Genomic DNA, 24,861 nt, shown 5'->3' on the forward strand with positions numbered 1-24,861 from the left:
ATGTCATCTGCTGGTGTTGGTCCATTGTGTTTTTTGAAAACCAAAGTCACTGCACCCGTTTACCAAGAAATTTTGGAGCACTTCATGCTTCCTTCTGCTGACCAGCTTTTTAAAGATGCTGATTTCATTTTCCAGCAGGATTTGGCACCTGCCCACACTGCCAAAAGCACCAAAAGTTGGTTAAATGACCATGGTGTTGGTGTGCTTGACTGGCCAGCAAACTCACCAGACCTGAACCCCATAGAGAATCTATGGGGTATTGTCCAGAGGAAAATGAGAAACAAGAGACCAAAAAATGCAGATGAGCTGAAGGCCACTGTCAAAGAAACCTGGGCTTCCATACCACCTCAGCAGTGCCACAAACTGATCACCTCCATGCCACGCTGAATTGAGGCAGTAATTAAAGCAAAAGGAGCCCCTACCAAGTATTGAGTACATATACAGTAAATGAACATACTTTCCAGAAGGCCAACAATTCACTAAAAATGTTTTTTTGATTGGTCTTATGATGTATTCTAATTTTTTGAGATAGTGAATTGGTGGGTTTTTGTTAAATGTGAGCCAAAATCATCACAATTAAAAGAACCAAAGACTTAAACTACTTCAGTCTGTGTGCACTGAATTTATTTAATACACGAGTTTCACAATTTGAGTTGAATTACTGAAATAAATGAACTTTTCCACGACATTCTAATTTATTGAGATGCACCTGTATATTCTAATGGTCTCTCCTCAACAGTTCCCTGTCACTGTTCTAGTGATAAAAGGCAAATATAAATAAAACGTTATTTATTTATTTTTTAATATAACTTTATATATTATTTAAAATTATATATCGTCTGTAAATATGCAGATATCTCGTATAAACAGATGTAATTCACGAACCTTACAGAAATCCAACGTATTTTTCCCATTGAGCACTCATCTAATATCTTCCTCTTTAGTGCGTATTCTATCAACCAGAATCAAAACTTCAGGATCAGGATCAAAAGTTCCTCTGATTCACAAATCATAATGGCAATCCAAGCAGGTGATCCAGGCCATTTAAACTGTCAGGAGATTGAGGCTCGTGCTGGATCTGCACAAACACGTGAATGCAACCAAAGTCTTTCTAGCAAGTCAGTCCACTGTCGGCCATGTTTGGAATGCTCTCGGGAGACTATTTCCAGTCACGAAAGTGCATCTCTGCTATGTAGTCGCTGGTGCAACTTCAAGGTAAAAGCGCTTCACATGTGCTATGAGGAAATGTCTTATTCACTATGTACTGTATGTACAATTGGTTTGATTTGGTATTTGTTTTTTTAGAAAATGCGATTGCTGATGTGGAAATGCCATCTATGGTTGCTGGACTACTGTGTGTACTGTTATGTCCTTCTTCCTAATATATTAACAATTTCTTCATGTGCAAATAAATTACTCAAATTTGATGACTAAACAGAAATCAGAAGAAACTGCTATCTACCATTTAAAATACAATTATTTTTTTAGATTCTTTTTTACAAAATTAAAGTTTTGTGTGAAATTTAGTAAATATAATGCTAAATAAGAGTTGATTATTTTATTTAATTTTTTAGCAATTTTATGTTTGTAATTAAATTGTGTTATATATCGGCACCCTGCACTCTGGATATCGGCATCGGCCATTAAAAAACCCATATCGGTCGACCACTAGTTGACATGTTAATTCAAAATGTTTAATGCAAGAAGTAAATTATAGTAAAAATCTGTAGTAAAATATAGTAAAAACACAAATGCAAGATTTCTACAGTGAATTTCACTAAATAAACCCAAGGAAGAAGTAGCCTATATTTAATCATTATCATTTATATGCAACAATAGGCCTAACAAAACATATCGATAAACAGCAATATTTCCCTACATATATTTTGTTTTACTTAAGGCTAGTAAATTTAATGCATTCATTTTTTATTATACACAAAGCTATTATAATTGTATGCTATTAAATGCGATTAATACTTTAATGCGTAAAAACAATTAACAATTTTTACTTCCTGAAAGTTCATGCAATAGGAGAAAGTTGTCACGAGATGTTCCTGGCAGGCTACTCAGCCTTGGCTCCGATTAGGTTGATGCTCAGACGTGTTCCGACAGAATGCCCAATTTATTATCTCCTTGAAACCGCTTAAGTATAATTTTTGCGTAAGCGCATAGAAATGTATGTGTGTAAATTTATTTGTGTCACAATAAACAGTAAACGTGTCTAAAATTGCTTTGTGTCGGGTGACAATGAGCGTTGGTGAGATGTTCATGTCATTTGCTGCCAGATAGGCTCCAGATGTGCTGCTCACTGTAAAACACTAAAAATCGCACTCTTTCAGCTTGTATTAGGCAGCTGCTATAATCTAGACCAACAAAGACATTTTTAATAGGGCTGGGAATTGCCACAGACCTCCCGATTTGATAATACAATGATATTTCCTATCCAATTCGATATGTATTGCGATATTGCTATTCTGTAAGTGCTGCGATTTGATGTTTTGATATAAAAACTTTTTAAAAAGATACAAATAAACTTAGTTAACTCCTTTTTCTCAGAAAGGAATGTCTATTAAAGAACAGTTGTGTCTGAAATGACAATTGTTTCACTCTGTAATATATAACTTGCTGGTAAAAGGTTGGGATGTACAAAAATACCAAATTAAAACTGTCAATCAACCAGTCAGTGCATTGTCTGGACTATTTAGTGCAAAGAACCCCTGTATAAAGCTGCATAATGTCCAGTTGTATTCAACAAATAAATATATACATAGGCCTATATCATTTTAACTTATCAAACTAATTTTGTTATTTTAGAATATAAAATATAACATATATTACCATAGGCTATTACTATTATCATAATGATAATTTTGCATAAAGAGTAAATTGTTCAAGAACCATTTCTGATGCTGTACTGAGACACATGACAATTCGCCTGTAGTCCCACTGTCGTTACATGTTGTTTGCATATGCATCCTGAGATAGTCTGAGATCCTATGCAGCGTTCTCATAGACAACTCTTTTCTTACAAACTGCTCCCAGATGCAGGGCCGTTTCTAGGCATAAGCGAACTAGGCAGTCACCGCATCACACCACAAACACCCATTTTAAAATCGTTTTGCTCAAGAATTGAATGCCCAATTCCCAATGAGCTTTAAGTCCTCGTGGTGGCGTAGTGACTCGCCTTAATTCGGGGTGGTGGAGGACGAATCTCAGTTGCCTCCGCATCTGAGACGTCAATCCACATATTTTATCATGTGGCTTGTTGAGCGCGTTACGAACATCCACACACAACTCACCACGCACCCCACCAAGAGCGAACCACATTATTGTGACCACAAGGAGGTTACCCCATGTGACTACCCTCCCTAGAAACCAGGCCAATTTTGTTGCTTAGGAGACCTGGCTGGAGTCACTCAGCACCCTGGATTCGAACTCACGACTCCAGGGATCGTAGAAGAATCGCGATTTGTAACAGAATCGACTTTTTTTATTTTTTTTTTATTTTTTTTTCACTTTCCTGAAAATGTATACTTATTCCAGTAAACCATTTGCCTTTGACTTAATAAACAACACCTAAACCTTTTAAAAATTGTTATTTAAAATGTAAGATTACATGTATGCAAAGCTGGTAGACTCCCTTGTCGTTTATTTATGTTCTCCATTTGAAAACATGAGACGTTTTCAATAAATTTTGCTTAGATGAATGAAAAATTGGTTCTGCATATCGGTTATCGGACAAGTAAACATGCAAATAATCAGTATCGTATCGGTTGTAAAAAATCAATAACAGTCAATCTGTAATATTAACTAATTTAAGTAATCATTGTGTCAAGTTTTTAATAACTTTTTCCAGATAAGTAAACAGTCAGTAATAAAGAACAAAGAAACAAATGACAAGCAATAAACCAAATAGAAGTAATAGAACAAAGATACAAATGAAGATAACAGTGCTTGAAGTTTTTAACAGCAGTAGCCTAGTATTCATGTAAGCATTCGGAAACTGAAAAAAATCATGACATTTAAACTGCTTAAATTAGTGGTCTTCACTGTATTAAAGAGCATTGATTGGTTTTCAATTTTTTTTTTGTATTGTTGTTTCATTAATATTAACAACATAGTTGACAGTGGGTCTATTAGGCTGCATTTACACTACTTCTCCCTCTACTTTGTTTTCCTTTTTACCTGATAATGAGATCAACCAGTGGGTGTCTTGTGATTGACTGGTAAATTGCGATCAATGTAATGAGGACCCCTGGCATAATGTAAAAGGTTGATATACATTGGCGGCCAAAAGTTTGGAATAATGTACAGATTTTGCTGTTTCGGATGGAAATTGGTACTTTAATTCACCAAAGTGGCATTCAACTGATCACAAAGTATAGTCAGGATATTACTGATGTAAAAAAACAGCACCATGACTATTTGAAAAATCAAATCTAGACAGGCCCCATTTCCAGCAGCCATCACTCCAAAACCTTATCCTTGAGTAATCATGCTAAATTGCTAATTTGGTACTAGAAAATCACTTGCCATTATATCAAACACTGCTGAAAGCTATTTGGTTCGTTAAATGAAGCTTAACATTGTGTTTGTGTTTGTTTTTGAGTTACCACAGTATGCAATAGACTGACATGTCTTAAGGTCAATATTAGGTCAAAAATGGAAAAAAAAACAAAAAAAAAACAGCTTTCTCTAGAAACTCGTCAGTCAATCATTGTTTTGAGGAATGAAGGCGATACAATAATTGAAATTGCCAAAAAACTGAAGATTTCATACAAAGGTGTACACTACAGTCTTCAAAGACAAAGGACAACTGGCTCTAACAAGGACAGAAAGAGATGTGGAAGGCCCAGATATACAACTAAAGAAGAGGATAAGTACATCAGAGCCACAAAATTCACTGCACAGGCCATTGGCAAGTTAATGGGCAACCTAGTGGTTGTGGATCGTCACATCTGGCTGACCCTCACGGAAATGCGTGACGCAGATAAAGCTGCTCTCTTTGATGCTCTGGTGTCTCCATTCAGCATTTCAGCGGCTCTGTGGATAAATTTGCTGAGCGCTTTGTCACGATTCAACAAAACTCACAGGCTGTGAGACATTTTTTGCCAAAACAGAGCAATATTTCATCACAACTGGCTCACTCCCACTCAGGCCAGCACCCGGCTAAAAACCCCACACCTGCTGGCCTAGCACCACCAAATGTTGCCACTGAGCAGCCGGTAAAGCCATGCAAACCATGGCCCAAGTGAAGGCAGCCGCATTAGCGTGAGCAACACCCCCCCCCCTCCAGAAAAGCGCGCATCACTAGCACAGCTCCATGAAGCGGAATGCAGAGCTCGCCGTTCCTTCCAGACCCTTCCTGAAGAAGGCTCGATTGGAGAGACACAATGCTGTTCACCTCTTCCCCACTGCTGTTTGTTGGGAAAGGAATATTCTTGTTCAGAATGTTGTTTTTGTGTCTCACATTCAAACACATGCAATAAAGAATGCAGAAAAGAATACAGCACTCATTCCACATGCTCGAGACGCTCACACTTGTTCAATAAAGAGCTCTTTTCCACTTCAAAGCCCACTCAATTTGCACAGCTGCTTCCCAATGGTGAGCTATGCATTATATCATGTAATGAACGTACAAACAATGCAAAAAGAATACAGCGCTCATTACGCATGCACGAGACGCTAACACTTTATCAATAAAGAGCTCTTTTCCACTTCTAAGCCCACACATTATGCACAACTGCATCCAAATGGGGAGTGATGCATTATACCATATAATGCACGAAACAAATCGCCCTCTGTCCCATTCGCGGACACATGGTAAGCCCTTACGGGCATTTCTGATTTGGTGCTAAAAACGATTGAACATGGTTATACGATCCATTTGCACGTTTCAATGCCATTCTGTCTTGCATGGTTCCGTCCGAAGACGCACCGGTATTATGAGCCGAAATACACAATCTTCTCTCAAAAAAACGTGATAGAGGTTGTTTCAGATGAATTAATAAGCCTGCTGTCCTGCTGTGCGAATGTGTGACAAGCCCTCACGAACGTGTCAGACTGGGTGTTAAAAACAATCGATACGATTCAGTTTGTACACTGGCCACCTCACGTCACCAGTGCTTTGCAATCTCTGACCACAGGATGTGCCGGTGTTGTGCGCAGAGATTCACAGTCTCCTCACAAAAAAATGCGATAGAGACTGTTCCATACTACGACACACACAGTGGGTTTTACAACCGTTATTCCTTGTTCTGGAGAAGGATGGCAGGCTTCGGCCCATTCTAGTTCTGAGACGCTTGAATCGCGTGCTCGCGATGTGCCCATTCAAAATGTTAACTTCCGTCCCTAGGACTGGTTTGCATCAATAGATCCGAAGGACGCGTACTTCATGTACCAATTGCACCGCGTTAAAACCAGTTTTTGAGATTCGTGTTCGAGGGAACTGCGTATCAATTTAAAGTCCTTCCTTTCAGTCTGTCTCTGGCTCCCCGCATTTTCACGAAATGTATTGATGCGGCGCTCGCCCCATTGAAAATGAACGGTGTGTGTGTTAGAATTACCTCTTGTTATTACTAGCCAATTGGAGGCACTACTGAGCGAACACAGAGACTTGCTACTTTGCATGGTGGGCATGGTACGTCAACCGCCTAGAGCTACTGGCTGTCTTTCTAGCTTTGAGAGCTTTTCATTGCAACATCATGAATCACCACATTTTGATTCGTTCGGACAACACAGCAGTAGTTGAAACAGTAGAAAAGCAAGTATGCATTTCACCCAGTGCGCCCCTTCAGTCTGTCATCAGCAAAGTCCGAGTGGACATGGAAACAGCTCTATTAATTGCGCCAAAATGGCCTAATCAGTCCTGGTTTGAAATACTAGACGGGCCTCCATGGGAAATACCGCTGAGGAGAGACCTTCTCTCTCAAACACAAGGCACGATTCAGCATTCCCAGCCAGAGCTGTGAAGCCTATATGTGTGGCCTCTGAACAGAGCGCAGTGGATGAGGTTATAAACACAATTTTACGGGCTAGAGCACCATTCACAAGACGCCTTTACGCACTGAAATTAAATGTTCACTAATTGGTGCTTTTCACATGGCAAAAACGCAGTGAACTGCCCCATACCCAAAATTCGTACATTTCTTTAAGAGCAATTGGACGCAATTAGAATTGGACACTCAGAGTTTATGTGGTGACTATAATCTGCGTTCATCTGGACTATGTTGAATTGCGTGTGCTTTCTCTTAAGACCGCATTACTGCTGGCTTTGGCCTCAGTAAAATTGGTTGGTGATTGACAAGCACTGTCAGTCGATAATTCATGTCTGGAATTTGGTCCGGGTCTTTCAAGCTACTATCAAACCTAGGGATGGCTATGTGCCTAAGGTTCTAATCACGCCCTTCAAAGCGCAGGTGGTTCACCTTCAAACCGTTTTCCCTCCTCCATTTAATTCGGATGAGGTTCAGTCCTTGCATTTGTTATGCCCTGTGCGAGCGCTACACACATATGTTGAGCGCAACTGCTAATTCAGACTGTATGACCAACTCTTGTGTGCTATGAAGGATGCATGAAAGAATGTCCGTCTCCAAGCAAAGACTTCTCACTGGATCGGTGATGCGATCACCCTGGCTTACAAGTCGCAGGGTGTGCATTGCCCAATTGGTGTTAAAGCACATTTAACTAGAGGCATGGCCTCTTCATGAGCATGGACGAATGGTGTGAAGACATATGTTTTGCAGCAGGATGGTCTTATCAAAACACATTTGCAAGGTTTTACAACCTAGATGTAACGTCTCACTCTTTGCAAGTCCTCTCTGTCTAGAGCGCTTGCTATTTAGTTGGCCAAACATATACTTGTGCCCCTCTTTTTAAGTATGGGCTCCCTGTCATTTTAAACAACCGCTTGCATTCAGACTATAAACTTGCTTTCAATATAAATAAACTTCCTTACTGACTGGTTTTGTGAAGGGGTTAATTCATACTATATGGCTGTAGTTCATATTCCATTCTGAGTGTTCCCCTCCTGGCTCACCATGAGGGTCATTCACTTGTGGCATACTCATGTCGGTTGTCATCCCGTGGGACTGCGGCGTCATGTTTCCTCTCTGGTAGGGTTGTGTCGTGTAGCGCGACATGATGGGACTCTGTTCACCATATGCATCAGCAGGACGCAATGTCAAGTGTACTGAATCGTAAGGGAACATCTCGGTTACGTATGTAACCTCGGTTCCCTGAGATGAAGTGAACTAGACATTGCGAAAGCTGGCCGCACTACAGACTCGGAGTTCTTTGAGGTGCGAGTGATGCGCTCTTTGTCCCTCATTCAGAAAATTCAGAGGAATGGTGTTTGTGCGCCTGCTTTTATACCTGTCAGCTTCGCACCTAAAAGGGCGGGGCTCAAACACCATAGCCAATATTAGAATTGGCATTATTGTAGAAGGGTTTCAACTAGGTCATTTAGAAGGACACTCCCCATATGCGTCAGCAGGATGCAATGTCTCATTCCCTTCATCTCAGGGAACCGAGGTTACATACGTCTGATAAAATAAGATACTTCTCTGTGTAAACGCTTGCACAATCGTGAGTCACGAGACAAGGGACGATTACAAAATTAGCCTTATGACACACTTATCATGGTATTCCTGATATGTCATAATTTTATATCAGCAGCATTATTCTTGTAAATGTTCAGTATATTGTCCAGCCCTAATTCCACCCAAACCCATTTGGATATCAGTGAATGAGACTATGACCGCCAAAGAAGCATAGATTTTCCACATGCTGCTACATTTCGGCCGACGCAAATTTTGTCATCAGCACAGTACACAACGTGTGCATGCAGTTTTTCTAGACATGCGGACAGTCCATGCCTTTGTGCATCGTCTGCACAGGCACCTGCCCTTGACTGTGATAAAAGAGTATCACAAAGCATTCGTAGTGTGCATACATAAAACAAGTCCATACAGGCTCTTGGTCAGAGCGCTCGATCATGCACGAGATGTAACTAAACAGAAAAACAAAGTATACTTTTGCCTAAAAGAACTGATCTTCTATCTTAACCAGTAGCACAATACACACGGATCATTGTAGGTGCTCTCTGAGGCTTTTGTGCTGCTGGTTTCTGGTCATTGCACCCCAGGGAGTGTACCACTGACTCTGGTCTCCATTAGGACAGAACACAATATGCCTAGTCAGGAAAACCAAAGCTCATTCACAAAGGCACAACCTGCCACTCAACATCCTCTCTACTGAATCCCTGCAGACTGAACTCTCTGACCTGCCATTCAACACACAACCTGCTACTGTTTGTGTTAAAGGAGAAAAGAAAAACTACTCCAGGGACAGTTGCAGCACTCTGCCTCTCTGGTAAAGGGCTCAATGAATGTGGCTTTCTGATCCCAGGTCAGCTAGTCTGCCTCTTTCTACATCAGTTTTGGAGTCAGACAGTTCTGTTTTGAGAAGTAGACTATTAAACGGCATACTGGCACTTTTGGGGGGCTTTTGGCTACTTTAATAGATTAGATGGTGGAGAGTGACAGGAAGTTGGTGCATTGGTGGGTTGAACCTCAATGTATTTGTAGCATGTGCTTACCACTGCACCACAGCTCTAACAAAACAGGAAATTTAAACAGCAAAGCTGCTTTGAGAGCAGTATCCTCTGGCTTTTATTTTTCTTGTAATGTCAGTCTGTCTTGAGTGAAGACACTTGACATCAGCTTGCTCTGAGGGCCCACTATTAGCTTGACATCATGATGTTTGTGGTAGCTTTATGTAAGAGTTTAGTGGAAATCTTTAAACTATATTTTTGAAATCCAGTTTTGCAAAGGCAAATGTTACCGAGCCTTAAAGGGGAACCCCTGTATAATTAGGCTAGTTAGATGGAAGAACAACAAAATTATGCATCTGGCTATAGCGGTGGTGATGGAAATTCATTTTAAGATGCAACTTTTTACCATTTTACCAAAGCACAGCATGCTGTGAGCACACTTATTAAATCACACAAATCTTATTAAATTAAAATGATCTCAAATATGTTCGCGAAACTATTCGACCTCACTAACTGACTTATGCATCGTGACCCATCTCTATTCTAAAGGATGTAACTCTGCATGTTTTCTTTCCTTTAGAAGTGGAGTTATGACAATCCTTATGGCAAGTTAGTCTAGCATTGTTGCACAAATTCAGGATGTTCTGTATCCATTCAAATCCACTGAATTGGTTTAGTTGGGTAATTTGATAAGTAATTTAAAATAATTAGTTAAAAACAAAAATAAAGTTTAATAAAAATAAAAGAATGGAAACTCAAATATTGTGATAATGTGGTGTTGCGATTGTCTTGGTGATTGAACCATTATTTAATGTATGACGATTTCATAACACTTTACAGTAACGTTGTATTCATTAACGTTAGTTAACTATATTAGTTAACATGAACTAACAATGAACAATACTTTTAAAGCTTGAATTAATCTTGGTTATAGTTCATTTCAGCATACAGTTTTACAATTTTAAAATGAAAAGAGAAAATTGTTAACATTAGTTACTGCATTATAAGCTAAACTGGCCCTATTGTAAAGTGTTACCGGATGTATTTGTTAACATTAGTGAAGTACGTTCATTAGCATTAACAATGAACAATACTTTTAAAGCATGAATTAATCTTGGTTAATTTCCACACTAGTAAATTTTTTATATTAAAAGTTGGATATGTTAACATTAGTTAATGCATTATGAGCTTACTTTTAATAATTGTGTTTTTAGAAACTAACATTTTAATGCAGTTAAAAATTGTGTTCATGATACTTTATGTATTTATTAATGTTTAAAAAATAGAACCTAATTGTAAAGTGTTACCGGTTGCATTTGTTTACATTAGTGGAGTACATTAGTTAACATAAACAATGAACAGTACTTTTACAGCATTAATTAATCATGGTTAATTTCAACATATACTTGTAATATTTTTTTTTATTATTAAAAGTTGGAAGTTAACATTTGTTAATGCATTATAAACTATCATGAGCTAACAATGGATAATTGTGTTTTTATAAATGAACATTAACCAAGATTAAAAAATGCTGTTAAAAATATTGTTAATATATTGTTAATATAGTATTGTTCATTGGTAGTTTATAATACCTAATGCATTTACTAATATTAACAAATAGAACCTTATTACAGTTTTAGAATTTGATATGGATGGTTTATCAACAGACTTCTCTAAACCAAATTCATGAGAGCGAAAAGAATCATCTCAGGTTCTGTAACAAGCAAATTCATATTAACGCAGAGGTCGCAGGCAAACTGCTTTTATAATTTTCTGTAATCTCTCTTTGACCTCAAGAAATGAGCAATTTAGTGAGTCAGAGTTGAGCATACAGGTTTTTTCAATTTGTTTAGCTTGTCCAGATCAGGCAATAATTAGAAGATGTCAATATTTGCTTGCCTTTACTGGTGCTTAAAACCTTATATACTTTTGGATGTTAGAGTTTTCTTACTCTTAAAATACATTATACCATAGCCATTTTCCCACATCTGATAGTACCAATACTGAGTACATCATTAGTAGTACTGTATTAATATCGACAGGTATCATGTACCGATACAGTGTCTGTTCACTTGGCATTAATTTGCAACAGATACCAAGACAGAAATCTGAATGGACCACGTACATTGATTTTCTTCATAAAATGTGAAAAGTGAGTTTATAGAAGAATAGTCTTGTTCTGTCTAACACATCTGTCTTTTTTTCTTTTGTCTGAAGTAGTGCCTATACTGTCCATTACACGGAAATTAAACAGAGCGGTGGATATAAAGATTTTCCTGTGTTGAAGTAAACTCTCTGAGACAGCTTTATTCTCCATTAAGAACTGAATGTTAAATGGAGACCATAAAACATTTGTTACAGGTCTTTAACCCACATTTGTGTCTTGAATTCATTGTTTCAACATCCCTTTTGTCAAGTACAGGACTTTTGGGGATGGTAACACATTGGAACGCACAGTAAATCATGCACAGGCAGTTTGTTTAAAGTATACAGGGCATTCTTCTGATACTTCCTCCAGAGTCTGTGCAGTGAAATGGCGCAGTTCCTTTTGTTAGTGTGACCGTGTCTGGACTTGTATGTTCCCATTATTTCTCTCCCATTGCCAAATATAGTTCATTATTGACCCTCTGCCAAAACCTCTCTGCTCTTTCTCATATACACACAGGTATCTAACATGCACAATTCTTTTTTTTTTACTTTCTTTCAAAACATCAGCCATTTGTGATATCGCATAATGTCATTTGACTTTTTTTTTTTTTTTTAAATCAAAATAGTAATTAAGTTAGCTTAATAAAATCACATTTGTTTTCGACTTTAGTTTTGCCGTGCAGTGTAATGTAAACACAGCATAGAACGGGCAGCACAGTTCACAATCCACAACACCACCGAGTTTGTTTGTCATTTGAATATTGCCACGGAGATAATGTTCCTATTTACATTTTGTGTATGATTGGCTATCTGAGGATATACGTAGCAACGCCCATTTTCTTCCTAGATTATTTTTTGCATAAACACACATTAGGAGCATACATTACTAGAAATACACCTCAGGCCTTGAGATATTATAACACTGTAATGTACATAACTGATATCAAAAATAAGATGAAACCTAAATGTTTCAATAAAATATAATAAAATGTGACAGGTCATGCAGGAACTTCTGGAAATGCCCAATTATTGTTTTTCACCACAATTTCTAACAATAGTTTGCTATAAAAAAAAACATGTATTGTCTTGTTAAACATAATATACATTTTATGTTAACTATAAATAATTTTTACTTCTAAAAACAATTAATACATTTTAGATTTTTTATTTTGTAAAAAAACAAAAAAACATTTATTGTCTTAAATAAAATATAGATAATTATTTTTTTTTTAAATGGGAGGTAACTAGAAGTTAACCAACATTTTTATATTATTATTCCATTAAAGTTACAAACTTTTTTTTTTTTTTTTTTTTTTACAGTGTATTGCATTTCGGCATGCGATTAAAATCTCATTCTCATTACTGTAATGTGAAAATGATATATTGTGTAACGTGTGAAGTATTTATCATGGTAGTATTTGTTGGACTGCCTTAAATTTATGCTGATTTAAAAAATAATTGTGTTACAGTAATACTACAGTGTTAAAAGTGTAAAATTACAGTCTTAAAATTAAATATTTTCTTAACTTTTTAAGTTTGATTTTGAGGTGAATTTTGAATATTGTTGTGAGATTCACTAGTTTATGATTTTCAAATATTTTTAGAATCTAGGTTACAAAGACTGATGAACGCCTAAAGATCATCATTTTACAAACTTTACCCGCCATTTCTTTTACTATTCATTTTGGAATTTTCTCCTTGCACACATCTCTTTAGCCTTTATTATCTAGGTTTGAACTAGGCTTTTTTTCATTTCCTCATTGTTTTTTCACCTTATTTCTTTTTATCTTTTCCAGGTAATTTTGCTCATTAAACTGCCATTCATGAGCGTGTCTGGCTTGGTTTAGCAGTCATGGATGACAAGGCCTCAGTGGGGAAAATTAGTGTGTCTTCTGACTCGGTGTCCACCCTCAACAGTGAGGATTTTGTCCTGGTGTTCCGTCTGGGGGATGAGACCCCCTCCACTAATAACAGTAGCGATGATGAAAAGACAGGACTGAAGGTAAGAGTAGACTGATTAACAGACAGGGTGATCATCTAAATTTGTCTAATAGTTCACCCAAAATAAAATATTCTGTTATCATTTACTCACCTTCAGGTCCTGTACTTATGACTTTTTTTTTGTCCGTGAAATAAACAATTCTAAAGAATATTGTGGCTTTTATCCATATAATGAAGGGAATGGGGACTGTGGTTGTCAAGCATCAAAATGAGAAAAACACCATACAAGGATCAAAAATGTAGTCTTTATGACTCGTGCGCTATATTCCAAGTCTTCTGAAGACATCCGATTGCTTTTGTGTGACATCATTCCTTCTGCTGGAGCTTAGAAAATGAAAAAAGACGACAAGAGACAGGTGAAAACCAGTAGTGTTTTGCATGAGTCACATCAACAGGCCTTTTTGTCTATTTGAGAGCTTCGGTGGAGGGGAAGATTATTAGTGAATAACTATTTAAATCGCAATCTGTTTTTTGTACAAATCTATTGTATGACTTCAGAAGACTTGGAATGTAACGCACAAGTTCTGTGGACTATTTTTTTGTCATTTCTTGATGACCTCAGTTCCATTTCACTTTCTTTATATGGAAAAGAATGGCAAGAATATTCTTCAAAATGTCCTTTTGTGTTCCATGAAAGATAAAAAGTCATACGGGTTTGGAACAACATGTGGGTGAGTAAATGATGACAGTTTTTTCAATTCTGGGAAGTCTATTCCTTAGATTAATTAGTAATTAATTAGAAAGTATAGTTTGCTCTACCTAGTTAGTTTGTATAAATATGTTTACGTGTCAATAGAAAGCAGAAGAATTTTGCTATCTGGTCCTCCTCATTTTACATTTTGTTCTTCTGCTCAGCTCATGGCGAGACTTGTCCATTCCCAGACAATTCCACACCTTATGAATGCTTTCAAGACGTTTGTCCATTGTCTATCACTTTTCATAAATTGAACCAATTTAATGCTATCGACACGAGTGGATTCTTTGTCTATGTGCCACTACACACCTGCACTTTCAGATATGCGTAGAAATGCACTTATGTTCCATAGTGCCATAGCAGGCAAATATGTTATCCACGCAGAATTCCTTCCACTACGCCACTCCAATCCTACCACTTTTTTGGTCCTTTCTTTCACCATGCTTGAATATTAATTTCACCATCACTCTTTTGCTTTCTGCTTGACTTTGGTCTGTTGGTTCACGGAGTCATCGTCATCCATCTTTGCTTTCGATCGCGGTCATGGAACTCTGTATTCTTCTCTTTTTCTCATAATGCTCGACTTGATTTGTTGCTCTCTTTTGAAAGATTTTAAAGGGATGGTTCACCCAAAAATGAAAATTCTGTCGTTATTTACTCACTCTCATGTCATACCAAACCTGTTTGACTTTGTCGACCAATAACTCTTTCCATATAATGAAAGTGAATAGCGACAGGGGCTATTGAGCTCCAAAACTGACAAAAACCACCTTAAAATCACATTAAAAGTATTCTGAAGCCATACGACAGCTTTGTGTGAGAGACAGACCAGATTTAAAGGAATAGTTCACCCCAAAATAAAAATTCTTTATTTACTCACCCTCATGCCATCCTAGATGTGTATGACTCTCTTTCATCTGCCGAACTCTTTGAAGATTTTTAAAGAATTTCTCAGGGGCCTGGAGTCGCGAGTTCGAATCCAGGGCGTGCTGAGTGACTCCAGCCAGATCTTCTAAGCAACCAAATTGGCCCGGTTGCTAGGGAGGGTAGAGTCACATGGGGTAACCTCCTCGTGGTCGCTATAATGTGTGGTTCTCGCTCTTGGTGGGGCACGTGGTGAGTTGTGTGTGGATGCTGCGGAGAATAGCATGAGTCTCCACACGCGTTATGTCTCTGCGGTAACGCGCTCAACAAGCCGTGTGATAAATGTGCGGATTGACGGAGATTCGTCCTCCGCCACCCGGATTGAGGTGAGTCACTACACCACCACGAGGACTTAGAGCACATTTGAAATTGGGCATTTCAAATCGGGTTGAAAAGGGGATAAAACTAATTTCTCAGCTGTTTTGGTCCATACAATGCAAGAGAATGGTGACCAGTTTTGAAGCTCCAAAAATCACTTAAGTCAGCAGCATAAAAGTAATCCATAAGTCTCCAGTGGTTACACCAGTGTCTTCAGAAGTGAAATGATAGGTGTGGGTGAGAAACAGATCAATATTTAATTCCTTTTGTTGTTTGTTTTTTACTATAAATTCTCCTTGCTGCTCAGTCAATCTCCCCTTTAACTTTCACTTTCAAATTCTTCTCGTGTTTTTGGTGATTCACATTCTTCATGCATGTCACCCCCTACTGGGCAGGGTGAAGAATTTCTAGCAAAAAAGGACATAAATATTGATCTGTTTCACACCCACACCTATAATATCACTCCTGAATATATGGATTAAAACACTGGAGTCAAATGGATTACTTTTATGCTGCCTTTATGTGCTTTCAAAATTTGTGCACCCATTCAATTGCATTGTATGGACATTCAGAGCTGAAATATTCTTCTAAAAATCTTCATTTGTGTTCTGCAAAAGAAAGAAAGTCATACACATCTGGGATGGAATGAGTGTGAGTAAATGATGAGAGAATTTTCATTTTTGAATAAACTATCCCTTTGAGTCTTTATTCACTAAAAATCTTCCCCTCCACTATATATTTCCATCTGTTTCTCACATAAAGCTACCATATGACTTCATAAGACTTGAAATATAGGGCACATACTTCTTTTATGGTGTGTTTTTAAGTTTTGGAGCTCCCAGTCCCTATTCACTTTCATTGCATGGAAAATAGTACTCAGGACATTCTACTAAACGTCTCCTTCTGTGTTCCATGAAAGAAAGAAAGTCATACGGGATTGAAGCAACATGAGGATAACATTATTATGATGAACATTTACTCCATAATTATGGATTAAATAATGTAAAAAAAATTATTTTGGCTGAACTGTCCCTTTAATTAGTCAAAATAACTGCACTAGTTAGGTCAAACCACTTTGGATTGCACAGTTAAGCTATATGCCACTTGAGTGCAACAGTACATTGTTTCATCAGCGACAGCATACGATCATACAGTCTGTCAGTCCTCACATATGGAGAATTCTCAGTTAACCCATTTCTCTCCATCCTCTGACTTTTAAGGGCATCTCTTAAACACTCTGTTTGTTACACAGGTGATTTCTGAGGAAGGGGTCAGCTTTAAGGTCAGTCTTTCTTTAATAATTCCTCTCTCTTCCTCTGTGGCTCTGTGGTGGTACTGTGTCTCCGTGCTTTGTGTCTGATTGGCTGATCGGTTTGATTGGCAGCTCTTCTGGTCTGTGCAGTGGCTGAATGTGGGGCATAGGCGGGACTAAGACAATGTGGTTGTTTGTGTAGTGCACATAGAATTTTTGTAGGCTGCTGTTTTGTGCGTGATGCTTTCACTATTCCCTTATTCCAGGCCTAGTTTACTCTTAGGCCCTGTCCCAAATGGTGCACTCGATGTGGTCCTGGATTCCATCGCAGACAAGTGTTGTTACGATAACAAAATTTCAGTAGTCGGTTCCAATACCAGTGAAATTTCACAATTCCTGATACCAATTTCAATACCACACCAAAATAGCTAATTGAATATGCTACTTTATGTAAAAAGTTAAATATTAATTTAAATGTTAACTCATTAAAATAAAACAATGCCAGCCTTCAAGTGTTACTAAATTTTCAGTTATTTTTATTTATTCATTTTTTGAAGTAATTATTGAAGTAAAACATCATAATAATATAGAACTAAGTATAAACATGGAACATCATAATAGAAACTAAAAAAGTAATTAGAAGTCAGTCAATGTTTTGTTTCTTTTCAATAATATTCTATGATAAATATTAACAACATACTGGCAGGTATATTAGGCTACATTTACATTGCAAGGTCTAATGCACAGATCCAATATTTTGACACTTTTCTTCGTCCTGTTTGCATTCACTTAAGACATAACTGGCTGTGTTTACTTTAGGGATAGGAATTGTGAGGAATTTAACGATTCCAGTTCCAATTTCGATTCCTCATAACGATTCCATTTCCTTAACGGTGCCATTAACAATTTTTTTAGTGGTTTTGAGGAAGAATATTTAGAAATGAAAAAAGCAGTTCTTTTTGATTTACTGCTCTCAGCAGCCTATCATCACATGATTAGATGATTTCAAATTTTAACAGAACAGATTATTGCAAAAGGTGTGTTTACATAGACTTTTTAATAAATATAGGCCTATTTTATGAATTCATAAATTTTTGTAAAACACCGCTAGTTACAACAAAACTTAGAATGTGTATCTTTAAGTACTCCAATTCTTGGTTCATTTTAAGTCAGACATGATGAAATGAATAACTTGAGGTTAAGTTTTTGATTCACTGAAAAGAACTGCATAAATAGAGTCATTCGTTCAGGAGGTAGCGTTGTATATTTTGCAACGTAGATTCAAAAGAACTGACCTAAGGCTGTCAAATAAAAATTCGGAATTCTAATATTCGTCGAATTTAAGATAAAAATGCACATTTTGGATATGTGCCAAGCACTGATGATTGTGCTAATTAAGATGCAGTGCAATGGATAAAACAGAACGTGGGTGTCTCGCGGTGCGTTTAAAGGTTGAATTTCCTTTTAAATTAACACATTGTCTGAAAAAAGATGCAACCCCCCCCATGGTGCAACGGTCAGAGACGTCCGTCTAGTGCATACTTGCATAGAAGAAGTCAGGTGCAATCAAAGTGAATGGCACCCAGACGTGAATGTCTTTGACGGCAGTGAATGTCTTATCAGCATCTCACTGCATAAGCATTAGGTACGTGCATACAACTGTATTAAATGAAAAACACTGTGGTACAGCCGTTATTATAAAGTATGAGTCTGTGGTAGTACAATAGTACCAGTATAGGCTATTGTGTAACACTAAGTTTACAAAGAACTGTCTTTTGAAGCGTTTATTTTCTCGTTTAAATTTTTTACTTGCTATTTTAGAATATAAACTGGCTACATCTTTTGACTATCATTTTACACACATTTGAGTTAGCAGCCCCATATGTTCTTCGCAATAAACAATCACCATAACACAGTGCTGAGTGGTTTATATTGATTTGTTGCGCCCCCTTGTGGACGTGGAGACAATGTCAGTTTAAAAATCAGATGTCTTGTAGATTTTTACCACTACCTGAAAGACTGTCTTTAAAATTAGAAATATTTATAATATTGCAAATATTTCAGTGAAAAAAACTGAATTTAGTTGCTCAGCCCTGTTGACAGCACTGGAACTGACTCATGACAGTCATTCCTTCAGGAATCGGGCTAAACTGGTTGCTCTAAATTATTTGCGCTGCTAAACCAAAAGTTATGAATAACATTCGGTTCTTTAATTCTATTAAAAATGGAGCTGGTTCTTAATAAGAACCTGTTCTCAGTTCACAACCCTAGTTTACATTAATATTTAGCAGGACGGTCATTTTGACCGTGAAGCACATTTAACCATTCCTTCATGCATCCGTATCACTACATTTAAAGCAAGGGTATACTTTGTTTTTCCACATAACTTTGCCGGTACCAATACACTCTTGACTGCGCACACTATGACTTCTCTAGCACAGTCAATGCCAGGCGCATGTGCAGAAGCAGCCTGATCTCACAGTGAAATCGGAAAGAGTTGATCGACTTTTCTTTCGTCAAAATTGGTATACGTTGACCGAAATTTCGAAACACTGCCCCCAGTGTCCAAAGCGGTAAGTGTTGTAGGGCATATGGGCACATGTGAGCTCCATTTATGTCCAGGAGAGGTCGCCAAAAGCTAGTAGTGAAGCAAGTTGTTTTCAGCTTTACAGGACATTATACAATGAAGAGAAAATCATATATTTATAGATTATATCCTCCAACCCAAACACAAACCTTACCTTAACCATTAGTGGAGTAAAAAAGTAATGTTAGAGGGAAAAGTGAAGCTTCCAAATCATGCTTTTCAGTGATTATTCAAACGTGGTTACTGTCTGGCTTTGAACCCTAGTCTCCCACGCAGCTGATGCAATGCACTGCCAATCGCGCCAGGTGGTAAACGCATTGAAACCACTACAAACGTGTCTGATAAGAATGCTGCATGTCAGCGCATCGGCATACAGTTGCCGATCCTTGGGTACCGAAACTATCGGAAACATCATGCTGACTTCACATGTGATCATGTTGTCACAAGACACGCTCAGACGTGGACACAAAATATTGGACAGCACTCGGGATGTCAGTGTGGACTATGCTGATTACGAATGTATTTTATTTTTATTAAAATTTTTTATTTTTATCCCCTTTTCTCCCAATTTGGAATGCCCAATTTCCACTACTTAGTAGGTCCTCGTGGTGGCGTGGTTACTCACCTCAATCCGGGTGGCGGAGGACAAGTCTCAGTTGCCTCCGTTTCTGAGACAGTCAATCTGCGCATCTTAACACGTGGCTCGTTGTGCATGACACCGTGGAGACCCGCATGTGGAGGCTCATGCTACTCTCCGCAATCCACGCACAACTTACCACGCTCCCCATTGAGAGCGAGAACCACTAATCACGACCACGAGGAGGTTACCCCATGTGACTGTACCCTCCCTAGCAACCGGGCCAATTTGGTTGCTTAGGAGACATGGCTGGAGTCACTCAGCACAACCTTGAATTCGAACTCGCGACTCCAGGGGTGGTAGTCAGCGTCAATACTCGCTGAGCTACTCAGGCCCCCGCTGATTACGAATTTAGTGGGACGTAGGGCATGCGGAAAACCGAAATATACTTTAGCCTTTACCACTGTTTACAGAGCATGCACGCAAATACGCATATGAGCATTTATAAACAACCGCCTGTCAGTCAGATGTGTGGGAAACTTTTGAAAGCTGTCCTACCGGTACCAAAGATAGACTGATAGCATTAGTGTTTTTTTATTTTATTATCAAAGTGGTACCACAGTACTGGTACTTTTGACATTCCTACCTCAGAATCTTACCCAACTGTCCATGCGGCAAAGTTCTGACTTGGAGGAGGACAGCGAAGGCTGAGGGTGCCATCTGGGACAGAGCCTTAGTCAAGTTTTAGTCCAGTCTCCCTAAAATGCCCACAATGTACAGGCCATGCTAGATTCCTCTTGCCTTTATGCTAAAGGTCTTTTGGCTGACTTTTATAAGCTTAATTTAAAAACTGAATGCATAAAAAAAAAAATGTGTTAATGTTTTACCTGAAGATCAAAGTCATTGTTTTGAATTAGTCGTCTGCTTAATCCTCTGCTCTTGCTGAACCTCCTGCCTTTGGCCTGTGCAATACTTACGAGATCTTTTCTTTTCAGTCTCGAACATCTGGCCTGAAATAAACACAAATCAGGCCCTCTTTTCTCTTCTCCTCTGCCAATTTAACAAGAATAACAGGAATCTGAAGTTTAAGTCCAAAACTTCAGGAGCATCTGCTGAATTTGAACTGGAAGAACCAAATTGAAACCAAAATGGTTCACACTGATCACATTGATTTCAAATCCAGCTTGAAATAAAGACATTCATTAATGTTGTGAATTAAAACAATGCTTTATCGACAGCATAATTCTTTCAAATTACATAAACAATACAAAAATGTGTGTATTTCCGGTTGTGAAGTTGTATTAATTTAATTGTCTAAGTTGTCTTGTAGTCCTTTTGGTAGTGGGACTACTAGGCAGATGAATGTCAGGTCATGCGTTACTGATGTTATTCCTGTGGGTGGAGTTTGCTTAATATAAACATTGTTTTACGGTTAGTTACATAAGGTCAATTTCTGGTGTCTTTGTATTTTGTGGAAGGTTCTGGGTTTAATGGCTTTACATGGTTAGTAAGTGATTTGTTTTTTGATGTTTGAAGTACCACCTTTTTTACCATATTTTTGAGAGTCACAGTCAGCAGGGAGAAGTCAGCGCAGCTCTAGATGTACAGGCAACAAACCAGCAGCTGTTCAAAGACAGCTGGACAGAGCACAGCTCTGAATGCAGGGGTCTCGAGACACGTCAAGTTTCACACTAAATATAACTAGACACAGTGTGTTTTATTTATATATATATATATATATATATATATATATAAGTATACAGTATATACAGTATATATCACAACGCGTTAATCCAGTGCAATTAATTCTATTAAATGAACACATTAAAAATAGGGATGTGCATGAGAAGTTGATTGATCGAGTAGTCGTTCAGCTTTAATTAATTGGCTAGTAAAAACACTACTCGAATATTGCAATTTCATTTTGTGCATTTGCCTTCTGTGGGCAACAATGAACTGCTTCTCTTTCCTAAATCTCGCTGTTACAACTCAATGCATTGGTTGTTACTGCGATTGCACGGCGTTGTTAAAGGAGTAGTTAACCCAAAATAACAGTCTATCAATATTTAAAGCACTTCAGAAGACGTGGAATGTATGTTCTTTGAGGAAGTGCAAATGTTCCTTTGTCATTTTTGAATCTAGATGTTTTTGTTTATGCAAAGTGGTAATTTTTTCATTAGAAAAATGGGTTCAAAGGTTGAAGCTTGAACTTAAATTCTATGTGTTAGAGTACTCAACTACAAAATGACTCAAAATGCCCATCCCTAGTTAAATAAAAATTACTCAATTAATCATGTCCCCGGACCGTTATATGGGATATTCATACCATTGGAGCAATTCAGGCTCGAAATACCACCTGTTTCCAGCAGGGGTCAGTAAGCGAGACTCCAGCTGTATAGTCAACGCACAGCTGTACAGTCAACGCACAGCTGTACAGATGACAAGAAACCACACTCAGGCTTGCTTGCAACGCAACCAAAGTGAGACGATCTAAATGTGTAGCATGTGTACATTGACGCATCCTTAGAAAAGCCTTTATAATAAATCTGTCTTGGAAAGATTGACAAATTTAAGTGCAAAATGAATTGCTGTAGACTGTAGGCTTATGTTCAATAAAATGGAAATAAACAATATATTGCGTAATAAAGCTACTTTTTGAATTGTCTTAGCATTACTTTACTCGTCTGCATGTCAATGCATTTTGATTATCTGAATTTTAATTTTAATAATATATATTTTATTTATAGTCATTTAAATACAACTATTTATAATTATTGAATGATTGTTGAGTTATTGTTATTTGAGGGTCTTTCTCAGCAAATATTTATTATATGTGATCAGTTGCAATTAGCATATCATGTAATGAATTCATTTGAAATTTTAATCGATTGACATGCCTTATATACACTGCCTGGCCAAAAAAAAAAGTCACAGTTTGGATTTAAGGCAGTGTTATGACCTGGGGTTGCTTCAATTGGTCAGGTCTATGCTCAGCAACATTATGCAGCAATAAAATGAAGTCAGCTGAATACCTGAATGTACTGAATGATCAGGTTATCCCATCAATGGTTTTTTTCTTCCCTGACGGCACGGGTATATTCCAGGACATCAGTGCCTAGATTCATAGGGCTTAAATTGTGAAAGAGTGGTTCAGGGTGCATTAGGATTCATTTTCACACATGGATTGGCCACCACAGAGTCCTGACCCTAACCCCATTGAAAGTCGTTGGGATGTGCTGGAGAAGACTTTACGGAGTGCTTCGTCTCGTCATGGCATTGTTTCAACAACTTTGTGCAACGTCACAACATTTATTTCCATCCAGAGTTGCATTAATTTTTGGCAGAGATCTTACATTGATGACAGGAGATTTGAACCATTCCGTAAAGTCTTCTCCAGCACATCCCAAAGACTTTCAATGGGGTTGGGGTCAGGACTCTGTGGTGGCCAAATTATGTGTGAAAATGATTCCTCATGCTCTCTGAACCACTCTTTTACAATTTGAGGCCAATGAGTCTTGGCATTGTTGTCCTGGAATATGCCTGTGCTGTCAGGGAATGAAAAATCCATTGATGGGATAACCTGGTCCTTCAGTACATTCAGGAACTCAGCTGACTTCATTTTATTGCCGCATAATGTTGCTGAGCCTAGACCTGACCAATTGAAGTAACCCCAGATCATAACCATTGTTTAAATACAAATGGCAACTTTTTTTGGGCCAGGCAGTGTATCACCACGAATGTGTGTGTGTGCGTGTGTGTGTGTATATATATATATAAATAATAATTATAAGCTTGTCAGAGATCCACTGAGCTTAACTCGTCCAAGAACATTCCTTAAATTTTTGTGGTATTGTTTCATTGTCTGTTTTGTTTGTTTTTGTGGCTCCACAAGTACTTTACTCAAATGCATTGCGGAATAATGGGTGTGTGTGTGTTCAGATCGTGGGGAACGGCAGTGAACAGCAGTTACAGCTGGAGCTGGAAGATGTGCTGATGGACCCTTCTGTGACTGAGCTGGCTGGTGGACCGGACCAGTCGGGAGGGGAAGATCATGGCTACCCTACCACTGTTGCCCCGCCACAGTCCTGTCTGACACCCCCTAAACTCGAAATGATGCTGCCTGTTCAGGGGCCTCAGGAGAGCGAACTCAATGAGAGATCTTACAGGGGTAAAAAAAAAAGAAAAAAAAAAAAGTTACTCCATCCTACCACTGCGCTATGAACAGAGGCATCTACAAAGTGTTGTTTGGCAAATCTGTATGAATAAACTGCCTATTGTGCTGCCAAATGAATTACACACTCCAGCTTTAAAAGCTTTGTTCACACAAAGTCTGTCATGTTTTAATAATAACAATAAAGTGTTTTTCAAAATATTCTTAAATTATTCTAATGTCCTAAATGAGTCTAAAGTTGAATTTTGCCGTTCTTGGAATTGCTTTTTTTATTATTTATTTTTGTATGCATAATTTTTTTTTCAGACCTAGCCAAGTTAGTGAACAAAATGGCAACTTATTACAGTATGGTGTTTCCGAATCTTTTCAGCAGCACGTTTTGTGTGCTGAAAGTTCAGGTTGAGTGTGAATAACGTTTAAACTCTTAATGTCACTAAATAGAATCCATATGCAGTCAGCTCCACCTGCTGGTCATTGGTTTTCAAGGCACAAACCTACATGTAAAGTAATAGAGTCTGCATTGTTACAAAACATAAACATGATTTTATTTTTATGAGTTTTATCTATTTATTTTTGACAGAAATTCTGCAAATATTTTCTACTACCCAAATATTTAATTTCAAAACTATGAACATT

General features: G+C 37.9%; 1 protein-coding gene across 2 annotated transcripts in view; it reads left to right on the forward strand.

Annotated features, from left to right (window-relative positions):
• LOC127432493 (rab GTPase-activating protein 1) overlaps positions 1-24,861 on the forward strand; it is a 157,679-nt gene that overhangs the window by 18,182 nt on the left and 114,636 nt on the right. For both annotated transcript variants that reach the window (XM_051683625.1, XM_051683624.1), the window contains exons 2-4: positions 13,498-13,703; positions 16,891-16,920; positions 23,994-24,222. In XM_051683625.1, the coding sequence (XP_051539585.1) occupies positions 13,554-13,703; positions 16,891-16,920; positions 23,994-24,222 (409 nt within the window). In that variant the 5' untranslated portion in view covers positions 13,498-13,553. The remainder of the gene's footprint in view (positions 1-13,497; positions 13,704-16,890; positions 16,921-23,993; positions 24,223-24,861) is intronic.

The sequence above is a fragment of the Myxocyprinus asiaticus genome, chromosome 42 (assembly GCF_019703515.2).
Source record: "Myxocyprinus asiaticus isolate MX2 ecotype Aquarium Trade chromosome 42, UBuf_Myxa_2, whole genome shotgun sequence".
Taxonomy (NCBI): domain Eukaryota; kingdom Metazoa; phylum Chordata; class Actinopteri; order Cypriniformes; family Catostomidae; genus Myxocyprinus; species Myxocyprinus asiaticus.